A 12,212-nucleotide genomic window follows, 5' to 3' on the forward strand; every position below is an offset into this window, starting at 1 on the left:
ACTGCTCACCAGTGCAGCCTATCTCTTTCCTGCACTCAGTAATGCAAACGTGTGAATAAATGTATAAAAATACATGCATGTTAACTGTCATTTTAACGTGACCAAGAGATTTTTCGTCTTTTTTTTCCTCATCTGAACACATTTAACTCTGTCTTAACTGCAATATTTACACTCCTCCATAAAATGTATAGCAGATGTGACTGTATGTGCTGCTTTTCGCTGTACTTCATGACAAAAAAGCAATATTGAATCTTGCTCTGTGTCCATGATGATGGAACTTGCAGGCATTTGATAGACTTGATCCTCCTCGCGCCTCATTTCTGTCATCTGTTAAGGTAAACGGGCTGTGCACGCGAGCGATGCACTTATTTAAATATGTCTTACTATGATGCTTTGTAGGCACATTTATACACAGTTTTAAAACTTTTAGATCTACCGTAAAGCAAAACAGATGTATTTCCCACATAAAAACGATCCAAAAGGCATATGTATGTTTTTGCATATGTATTTGTTTATAATATATGCCGCGGATTATAATATAATAAACAGAAAGATTATCTCTTTGTCATGGACATTATTTCTAAAAGTAAGCTTGATAAGTTTTCTGTAGTAGGGTGGATTCTGACGTCACAGACAAGCGCCCCGAGGGCACTATAGTGCGTTTATAGCCTAATGTTAGCTTTTCAATTCATGCGTTTGCATTTAAGATCCAAAAGTGCTCAAAGTTGTATTTTCGTGTGACTATTATCCGGCTGGACAAAACGTGTAAGTGTTTATAAACAGTCTTTGAACACAGAGCTTATTATTTGCAATCTTCGAAAATCCTTATGGGAAAATCCTATAGGGATTTTCACGAGGGAACCAGTTTTATGCTAGCAGCCGATTAGCCTACAAAGTGACGTCATAGTTCCTCCACTCTATATAGAAAAGATCACTCTATAATTATCAGCTGTTAGTCAGGTAAGAAGGGTAGTTTTTTTTCCTGGTCATTGTGCCTTTGCCGTGTGCTGTGTAAATGCAGACGATCGTATACGAGTCACTTTTAAAAGAGGATGTAAGCAGGTCATCAAAAAAAAAATCGGAGACAGTCACAACATTGCAATTGACCATCAAGATCTGCAGTGTAAATGCAGCCCAGTAAAGCATATGATTTAGTAGATTGTTAACTGGAAACTTGCTCTTTCCAAATCATTTGTTTAATGCATCGTAAACAGGAGATTTGCTCTAATCGTAGCATTTGAACTGGCAGATTGTTATCTTCAGATTCGCTCTAACCAAAGCATTTGAATCTATGAATTAAAAAAAATGTTTAAAAAATGCTGTGATGTTAATAAAATGATATTTTGATTTCATGCCAATTATATACCTCCCCCTCAGGTCCATCTAACGTCTTCAAGATCGTGAAGATGATCATGGAGAGGAACTTCCAGCCTGTGATCATCTTCAGCTTCAGTAAGAAAGAGTGTGAGGCCTATGCTCTGCAAGTCTCCAAACTGGATTTCAACACAGGTATACGTTACAATTATTAACACTTCCTTAGACATTAGGTTGTTCTTGGTTGAGTTAGGCGGTTGAGCAATTTTTCTTTTGAAAGGACTGATTTAAAATAAAAACTGAACTAAGCCTTGGAAAAATTACCACGTTATTACTACATTATAATTACCACATTGTTACCACAAAATTACCACATCAAAATTACCACATTATATTTCTTCTTTTGGAGAAGTATTTGCTTATTTTTCATGTACTGTTTATCTAACTCCTATTGCTCAAATATGAAAGCAGTGATGAGCTATCAGTTCTATTAATTAGGAAGAGATTAAAAAAAGTTAAAAAGCCAAAATGTCAGAGAAGGAAATGAGCTCAGCTTTGGTCTGTTTGTGGGGAATTTTTCATTTTGATACCCTAACAGGGAGTTCATTATTAAGCATTCAGCTATTTGAAAGCGATTGTATTACAGAGCCAAACACTTTAATTTGTCACTGAAGTAGGGGTGTGTACTGTTTATCATGGTTTCATTTATCTAGTTTAATGATGTGTGAACTGACATTATAGAGTGTCACTCACTTTAGAGGAAAAACCCACAAAGTCATGTCTAAAAGCATTAACTGTTGATGAATCCTAGATAAATGCAGCTAGAATGAGCTAATAAATGTATAATAAAATAATCTTTTATAGATTTTTATATTTATAAACTATAGTTGAGTAATCGCACCCAAACAACAAACAAGATGTTAATATTGAGGGGTTTTATTATCTGTTGTTTTCTGCTTTACCCATATTTCAAACAAAGCCAGAGCAGCACATTTTGTTTATCAATCTATAGTGTCTTGTTTTAGAACCGGGGTCTCAAACTACTAACCCACAGACCATCATTGCTGTGCATTTGCGTCTAGCCACTTGTGGTTTTGACCTGCTACTTAGTCGACATTTAAAGTACTGCATTCGGATTAGTTTTACATTCATTATCTCCGTGTATGTTTGAGAGTAACACACATGCGTTTTAATTCTGTGACCGATTTAAACGTTAAAATATAAGCCTGTAAGTGCTCTATATTTACTAAAGCTCAATTTTTTTTTTAATATTAAAGGGTTATTTGATTATAATTAGTTTTATACCACCTGTATTTTGTTGTAGAAACACTTCTTCATGGTTTACATGTTATTCTGGTGGTATAATAAACATGATTTTGCTGATATTTGATTCAAATGGTCTCGTTTAATAGATTTTGCTCATGCTTAAGTTTTGCATAAAAACTTTGTACATTAGTAAAATTTACTGCTAATTGAATTGAACTTGTTAAAGTAACTGTGAATATGCTCATACTTTCCCCTCTTTGTTGTAGTTTTACAAAAAAAAGAAAAATATTCAGAAGTTCAAGTTACTCAAACTGCTTTCTGCTGTTCTTGCGCTAATTGGGATAATACTATTAATTGGGACAGAATAATAACTATTATGCCTATTGTCTGAAGTATTTTCATAGCAATTTAACTCCCCTTTCAATATGTACAACAAGAAACAAAAAGCTAGAGTTTTGACTGCATATACTCTTTGTTTTCATTTTTAGTTTTTGCTTTCACAAACACACACACACTTAAGCCCTCACAATATGCGTTTAGCCGGGAGAGCTTGCGCTAAGCAGAGCAAAAAAAAAAAAAACGATAAAAAAGCACTTTTTTGACAGTCCCTTGCTGAGAGCTCCACTCAGCGCGAGCTCTCCCGGCTAAACGCAGATTGCGAGGGCTTAAACAGAGCAGTGGTTGTAATGTTGAGCGGAGAAAAAAAAAAAAAAGACAGTGGTGAAACATAATCAGTTTTATCTTTTTGTAGGAAAAACACTTTAGATCTTATTAGGGTAAGAGGTTCTTGAGTGATTGCCGTCTGTCACTGAACGTGTCAGGAATATCGGAAACAAAACCAACTTAACCGTGCTCATTTCTGGCACCCCCCTCGATGTACAGCGCCCTTAGCATTTGCCTATACTGCCTATGCCACGGGCCAGCCCTGAGTTGGCTCCTGAATGTTGTAAATACCCACGCTCACCTCCCTCGCCACAGAGCGCATAGGAGATAAATGACATCAGTACGTAATAACCAGTTAAGATTATTACTGAACCGATACCGAATTGTCTGCATCGCGGTGCACCGAAGAAACAGTTCATTTTGACACCTCTAGTATTTTAAGAGCTCTTGATATTGTTTATTATCGCGTTATATTGAATATCCGCATATGTTTTAGTACCAGCACGAAACCACCCTTAGCAAAATAATGTTTGTTTATCATTAATAGAAAAAAAACTATTACAAGATAATATTTTGTCGTTTTATACAACCATACATCAGTTCCTTTTACCATGTCAAGCCTTGTATGCTTTTAAGATGGAAACAGACAGTATGCATTATCTTGACGCCACTTCACATATTGCTTTGATTTGCACAACCTAATTGGATTTTCCTTGAAGTGACTGATGTGGCACATACAGAAGCGTTGCAGTTATTGTGGACTTTTCAACATGTTTTGGTTGAGAATAGTGAAACTCCTAGTCTCTGACTATTGGTAGCGTATGGTTGAGTATGACTTTGAAACCATACTAGAAGTCATCCACACAGCTGGTCCTGTTTTGCGAGTGGTGCTTTAGGTGGGGAGACTGTTTTCATTGGCTTTATCTGAGCAGATGTCATCGTGAGAGCTTTCCAGCTCAAGTGTGATTTTCATCGAGGCTTTCCAGAACATTTTCATCATTTCCAGCATGCACAAGTGGTCTGTTGCTTTTCTAATCTCTTGAGTTGTTGCTTAAGCAGTGACCGCTGCAGAGATATTATGTTTTCAAGCACTTTTATGGCCATTTTGGGGAGAGTCAGATGTATAGTGAATATTTGTTCCTCTGAAGTTATCAGTCTGTGCTTTCATGGACAGAAAGGCTAATGCTAACTGCAAATAAGAAAATTAGCTTAAAGGATGCCTATTTTATGCCTTTTTCAAGATTTAAGATGAGTCTTTTGTGTCTCCAAAATGTGTCTGTAAAGTTTCAGCTCCAAACACCCATCAGAGTATTTGTTATATCTTTTAGAATGTTGGATTTTATTTTTTTTTTTTTTTGCTTTAAACGCTATGTAGTTGCTTTCGTGGCCTGTGCCTTTAATGCTGGTTCACCCCACCCACCTTTCCCACATGCCTGTCAGAGTGCGCCTCAGTCCCCGCCTCATCTGCATCAGATAACAGACAAACATGAAGGTTGCAGATCATACCTAACGCTTGTGAGAAATACTACAGTAAAAAAATTTCCCAATGATTATTTGATGTGTTTATTCTGGAGTTAATTCAAGCCTTTCTGCAATGATGAGTCGCACACTGTCATTACAAAGTTCAAGCACACACACAGCGGCCATTTAACTTTGCACTGTTTTTGCACGGCAAATGTGACTGAATACAGGCTAATATCCACTGCTTTATGGATATCCATTATGTTAATGTGCAAAGTAAACCTGATTTAAAGTTCACAAACTGCCATTGAAGCATCTTCCTTGATAATTGTACTGATACGCGGCTGTGGTGATGAAGTAAAGATGGTAAAATTACTGTAATTCACTACAAACATGCACTGTTTTAAAACATTTTAAACTAGTAAAACTCCTTGATTACATTTGATGATGATTGATGAGCAGAGAGCTAAACAAATCTTTTTAATCCCGGTTCCTTTGCGCACCTCCTGTCTTGTAGATATGATTATAAGTGTTACTACCGATACATGTTAATACGGGGCTATCAATCAATTTGGTGGGTAGGGAAACCGCACTCCTACGTCACATTGCGGTGGGCCTCAAAATGGGAGGGATTTGGATCCTATTTTAATATCAGAATAAAAAAAATACATTTCTCTTTATATGACCTCAATATGACTGTGGACACACTATACCTGCACACAGTTCTGTCTTACAGCTTACAAAAGAGGATTGCATGTATGCATGTAAAAATGGCCTTGATTAAAAAATAAAATAAAATAAAAGTTGGAATTACACTTATTTTTACTTTTAAGAAAAAGATTTCTAAATTTAGGATTCCTAAGTTTACATTTAGTCATTTAGCAGACGCTTTTATCCAAAGCGACTTACAAATGAGGACAAGGAAGCAATTTAAACAACTAAGAGCAACAATGAATAAGTGCTATAGGCAAGTTTCAGGTCTGTAAAGTCTAAGAAGGGAAGTATTAGTAGTATTAGTATTATTATTATTTTTTTTTTGTTACAGTTAGTGTGATATTCAGAGAGGCAATTGCAGATTAGGAATTGAAGTGGAGACTAAATAGTTGAGTTTTTAGTCGTTTCTTTGGAAGTTTCCTTAGAATATCAAGATTATCATGTGCAATTCTGTATTTTTACCACTCAGCATATAAGCTTGAAATTACACAGGACAAAGTTTTATTTGGTAGAGGAGTCAGAAGTGTATGTTATGAATATAAATATTTTCACACTTATTCACTAAATCAGTCGCATGTTTTCACTGTATGACTTGAATGTAATTTGAAATAAAAAGAACTGTAATTTGGTCCCACCCCACAAAAGCATAATGATGTTCATAAATTAAAGACATTTTGTTGAATAGTAAAACAAAGAAAATCACGTTTTATTATATTTTGCTATATTGTTATGATTTAATCCTTGAGCATTGTGTATTTTCTTTTTCTATTCCTCTTCATTCCTTTAAAACCTGTTTTGACACGTTAATTTGTTTTTGAAAATTTTGAATACTTTTAATTTTATTTATTTGTCTTTTTTATTCTTGTTTATGTAAAGCACATTAAATTACCATTATAAATCTTGCCTTGCCTATTGTTCAAATTTACTACCCTTTTAACTCGTTAGTGGCTGTTTTTGCCCCATTGACTTCCATTATAATGATCAGAAGCAAAAATTACAAATTGTATTTGTATTATAATCAATTATATTATAACCAATTTGTAACATGTTATAATATGGTGTCATGGCATTGCAGTCAAAAAAATGTAATTATAATGGAAGTCATTGGGGCAAAAACAGCCACTAACATAACAAAGAAGGGTAGTAAATTTGCCCAGTGTATTGAGTTTTTACATTTTTTTTCCCCCAAAAAATGTGTCAATAAGATTTGTCACCAAAAATCTTTCCATATGCTGAAAAAGAGAAAGTTTTGGCCAAATTAAGACTCAAAATCACCCCAGAGTGAATGACAAGGTGCTCAACAGCATACAAGGGTTAAAGTAAGAAACATTTTAAACAAAAATATTTTTATTTTACTGCGTGCAAAGTACTTTAGTGAAATTTCCTATCGGTGTTTAATTGATTTATGATTAATTGAATTTGAATAAAAATACATTGACTTTAAAAGCTCTTATAACTTCAGTAATTTTGGCATTGTTTTAGGTCACAGTTTTCTATCTGTAAAAATCGCTGGTTTTAAAGCAACCTTTGTTGAGAAACAGCAGGTCTATATTTAGTGTGTATTTTGTTATGCATTGTGATTTTGAATGTGCTAAGCTTAGTGTGCTCCAACTGCGCCACATGCTGCAGGCTGAAACTGAGATTTTCTAATCCCTTATAACATTGTTTATAGGTCCTGTTGGAAGCAGACAACATTTCTTTAATACACTTGTATATTTTCTGTCTCACTCTCTATGCTGCTTCTACTGTGTGTAAATATTTCTGGTTTTTAGTGTGAAATGGAAAATCATACCTGCTTTAGTGGGGCTGGCTGTGTTTCAGAGGCTTTGTTCTGACACATATTCATGTCTCCTTCTGCTTTTCTATTCAACCCCAGACGAAGAGAAAAAACTGGTAGAAGAAGTGTTCAACAATGCCACAGACTGCCTCTCTGATGAGGACAAAAAACTGCCACAGGTAAATTCTTTCAGTGCACTGTATTTTGCACAATGGTTTAAGTGGTCTGTGCTGGTGATTAAATATACTGATTTACATTTCTATTATTGATATAGAGCCTAACTACTGATTTCTGGTGAATAATTTACACCGAATCAAAATTGTAACAGTAGCACTAAAACTGGTATTATAGTTCCAAAAACTCTGTTTAAGTTATTAATAATATTACTAATTATTATTAGTCTTAGACAAATGGGATGCAGTCAGATTGAAATATGAATCAAAATGTTCCCACATTTGACTGAATATATCCACAGAAACACTTATGCCTAGTTCAGACTGCGTGATTTTAGCCCCGATTTTGGCTCGCCGACAGGTTTTGAGAAATCGCCGACAAATGCTTGAAATAACAGGCCAATCGCTGCACGGGACTGACAATCACACGGTATGAACTTTCAAAGACGCGATCAGAGAGAATCGGCGATGAGTCGCCGATGGCTGTGAGATATTTGGCGTGCTAAATATCTGGAGCTGTCGGCGATTCAAATCATGCCGTGTGAATTGAGTTTTGACTGAAAATAACACCAGCGATCGCCTACAGCCAATGAGAGAGCAGCTTTCACTTGTGTGTGTGCGTGTGTGTATACCTGCTGCAGACCAGCGGGAGGCTGGGGGAGAAGTTAAACGCCCTCTTTTTCGGTTTATTTGGACCCACGAAATGGAGGAAAAACTAGTGGAGGTTTGACAGGACTCAGGAGCAACCGTGTCTGTTTGACGTTTCAGACAGAAAGAAAATAGTTTATTATCAACGTTGAGGAGAAATGGCTAATTCACTTTAAACCCAGGTGAGCAAACATGTACATGTTCTACCCCATTAAAGGCTTCTTTCTCATTATGTAGTTAATAACAAAAGATATATACGTGTTTTTGGCTGTGAGACGTAGTTTGGACGAAGTTGTCGGCGATTCTTCCCATAGTAAAGTCATGCAATGTGAATGTCCCTGTCGCTGATCCATCTTGCAGTGTACACAAAGCAGTGATGAAACGCTAACCCAGATAGTCATGCAGTGTGAAAACATCTGACACACGACTATTTTGAAAATCATGCAGTCTGAACTCGGCATTAATGCAACGAGTAATGACTAAATTTGTTGCGTTTACACTGCAACAATATACTAACAATTAACACCATGATAAATGGCTAAAAATGCTGCATTATACATAGCAGGCCTGTAGATGGTAGATGTCACTTGGGTTATTAAGTACTTTTGTACATTCTGAAACTGTGGAGGACTTCCATTTACTTATTACTTGTTCATTTGCACTCATAGTGGTGCTAATGTGTACTGAAGAAACTCTCCTAAATGCGCGTCAAGAGTGAATTAAACACTCAAAAAAATATTTTGAGCTAACGCATAAGGTTTGTGTATTCTGATTGTATATAAAATTTCCATCCATTTGGTTTACATACTTTTAACACTATTGAACTTATTAATTTTGTAATATTCATTAGTTAAACCTAATTTAAACAAATAAGAACAAGATTTATGTATTATCAATAAATCCAATGTGTTTAAAATGCATATTAATTTGTCTGTTGTGTGGAGCATGGAGCTGCGTCAATTTGTTTAGTAATACTATTAGATTTAATCAGTTCAAATTGATTCTAAAGCTGCCTTTCCACTGCAAACAACAAGCGGAAGTCATTTATTTCCAATAGAAAGTAGTCCAGGAGCTGTGTGGGGTCCCGTTATTTTCCATATGTGGAAAATTCGTATCCAATTTGAGCTGCAGATATGTTGAAATATTTCAACTCCTGCGACTAGACCATATGCAACCCGCCGCCCGGATGAGATGTATTCCAGCGTTGTCCAAGTGAAAGGTGACTTAAGGAATCTGACAACATACATTTAAAAAACTGACAAATTAAATAAAATCAAAAGGTTGCAAACAGTTAACGATGAACTTCATTGTGATAAATGCTTTTGAGTGTAATCATTAAATATGATATATTTATGAATAGTTGCTTTTTGTTACTTCCTAAAATTAAAAATAAATTATAAAATCAAGTGAAGTTTCATAAACTAATTTCGAGAGGAGCACGTGATCTGATGCACCGCTGGCCACTCATCCGTAATCAGTAATAATCCAATCAGAATGATCCTAGCTTAATATAAATGGATCACTTTCTCCTCATTGCACTATCTTCGTTTTGGAAGAATCCCCCCTTCCACCCCATCTCCTCCTTTTTCTCCCCTTCTAAAGGGGGAGCGATCGAGACCTACCTGATCTTGGTTCTCCTGATATGCTTTTAGACCGGACGGGAGCCCTGGGCTCAAATACCTCCGAGCTCAGGGTTCTCTCCCGGGACAGCATGCCAAACCTGCTATAAGTGCCAAGCATATCTAAGTGGGAACTCTTGAAATTGTTTTCTCAACCCTTCTGGATTTCGGAGTTAACATGCACTGTAAATGTAGGAGCAGATTTGTGTCCCAAGGATAAATAAAGTCTTAGATGTATGGAACAATAATCATTTCTGTGTGAACAAACACTTTAATATTTATTGAGCATTAAATGAGTTCCCTTCAGCTTTGTTGCTCATGTGGTGTGTGATACCACTGCATATTAATTGGAGAAACAATTTAAATATTCAAAACAAACTAAACATTTATATTAAACTATCATGAAGATCCGTTCCATATGCGTGATGGTAAGGAATGTGACAGTATTTTCAAGAGAAAGTAGAGACCTATTCTGTTTTGAGACAAACATACCAAAGTCTGCTACTGTGAATATTCGAATTTACATTATTTTACTCCCTAAAACTCACTAAGCTGGTATTTTTGTTATTAATGTGTCACTAAAACCACAGCAAAGTTACGCTCTTACATGTAAAACTTGTTTGAGGTTGACTGGGTGTTTTAGCAATTCCCGAAATGGTTTCAAGATCCCCATAAAACTTTCCAGTCTGTCTCTCATTGGGCCCTCCTGTTCACCAATCTCCACATCCTCCACTTTATCCCCTACATTCCCTTTTACATCTAACAATGCTTTCATCCATTTCCACATTGCAGGAGAGCAGAGTTTGGCTCATGTTCATCAAGTAGAAATGCTGCTCTGTTTGTAAAGATAAACTGATCCTCTATCAGAATGTCTGATTATATGACGTGTTCAGATATGCTCTTCGTGTAAATGTTGTCTTTATCAGGAATGGACCATCCTTTAGCTTGACTCCTTCCTGTTTGATTCTCAATTACATATTTCTCAAAAGCATCCTGAGCTCATGATGCTGTTGACCCACATTTTTATTTGCATATATTTTAACATCTTTGACACAACGATTATTGATTTTGGTTAGTATCACATAATTGTGTTATAAATTGGTTAACAATAATAAAATAATGATACATAAATATTTATATATTTTGAAGTACCTTATTAATAATCTTAAGGAATCTGCGCACGCAGAAATCCAGATTTTTGGCCTATCATTGAGTCTATTGAGCCCATCATTGAGTATTTATTTACTTGTTTAGATGTATAAATTTTTAATTATTCAGTTGTTAAATTAATTTCAGTAATATTGACTAATATAAAAGTGTTCATTTTATTTTACAATACAGTTTGTAAAAATATTTTCTGTCTTTTAGTGGATATACGCATTATATGAGAGACTTGCTTTGTTTACCAAATAAGTGGATTTGCATTGTAGACATTAAATAAAAATTATAAAGCTATTATTTTTTTTATTTCATATGTTAAGATTTGGTTATTTCTTATGATTAGTAATTTCTGCATACATTTGCAGATGTTTACAAAATTCTCTGCAGAAATAGCAAATAATGTCTGCAGATTCTGTCTGGCCCTAATCATAATATTAATTTTAAGTTATTATTAGGCCCTCACAGAATCTGCGCTTGCAGAAATCCACAGATTTTTAGCCCATCATTTAGTTTATTTATTTACATATGTAAATTTATACTTATTCAGTTTTTAAATAAATTTCATTAATAATGAAATTATATTATATAATTTATTCACAATAATTTATTTCTGTCTTTTAGTAGAAATATTATATAATAGACTTGCTTTTACCAAACAAGTGGATCTAATTGTATTTGCATTGTAAACGTTAAATAAAAGTTAAAATGGTATTATTTTATATATTAAGTTTTTAGTTATGATACTCCCAAAATCATTCCACATAATTATGTAGAATTTTTTTCTTTTTTTTTCGTACAAAAATTCTGCGCAGAAATGGCAAAAATGCCTCTGAATCTGTCTGCCTCTAGTTATTACTAATAAACATATTTTATTATTAAATGCTTACTATTTTAAAATAAAATATAAAAACGTATTATTATTATGAATGGCTTTAGTGTTTATTTATAGTTATAATCAAACATTGAATTAATGTTAATAACTATAATGGTGGTAATAATAATAATAATAGTTGTAGCCCTAATTTGCTGGGCTTATCCTTGTATACCATTAATATAAAAACTTAAACATTGTAATAAAAAATTACTTAGAATTTGCTAAACCATAAATGTCTTCTCACATTGATCTTCTATATATTTAAATAATTGAGAATTTGAAAACAAATTGAGGAAAAAAATTCAAAGCATACTTTATTACCTAAAATATTAAAAAAAATACATATATAATATAAATGAATAAATAAAATTTTTAAAATCTTTATAGAATGCAATTTTTGAACTAGCGGGTATGGAAGAATTCTTAAATTTTTGTTGTTTGGGGAAGATAAAAAAAGAAATCGAGGTTCTATAAAATAAAAGTTCTTAGTTTGAACAGAAAAGGAGAAACGTGGTAGAATTTCCAGGTTACATTTTTACCCT

General features: G+C 34.3%; 2 protein-coding genes across 4 annotated transcripts in view; one reads left to right on the forward strand and one right to left on the reverse strand.

Annotated features, from left to right (window-relative positions):
* Nucleotides 1-12,212, reverse strand: part of LOC147841961 (uncharacterized) — a 280,011-nt gene that overhangs the window by 88,583 nt on the left and 179,216 nt on the right. The window lies entirely within an intron of this gene.
* mtrex (Mtr4 exosome RNA helicase) overlaps nt 1-12,212 on the forward strand; it is a 68,374-nt gene that overhangs the window by 19,165 nt on the left and 36,997 nt on the right. For both annotated transcript variants that reach the window (XR_015500297.1, NM_214768.1), the window contains 2 exon segments: nt 1,378-1,509; nt 7,295-7,374. Coding sequence is in view for 1 of the 2 variants with exons in the window: in NM_214768.1 (NP_999933.1) it covers nt 1,378-1,509; nt 7,295-7,374 (212 nt within the window). In the remaining variant the exon portion in view is untranslated.

This window comes from Danio rerio, chromosome 10, assembly GCF_052040795.2.
Source record: "Danio rerio strain M-AB ecotype USA chromosome 10, GRCz13ab, whole genome shotgun sequence".
NCBI lineage: Eukaryota > Metazoa > Chordata > Actinopteri > Cypriniformes > Danionidae > Danio > Danio rerio.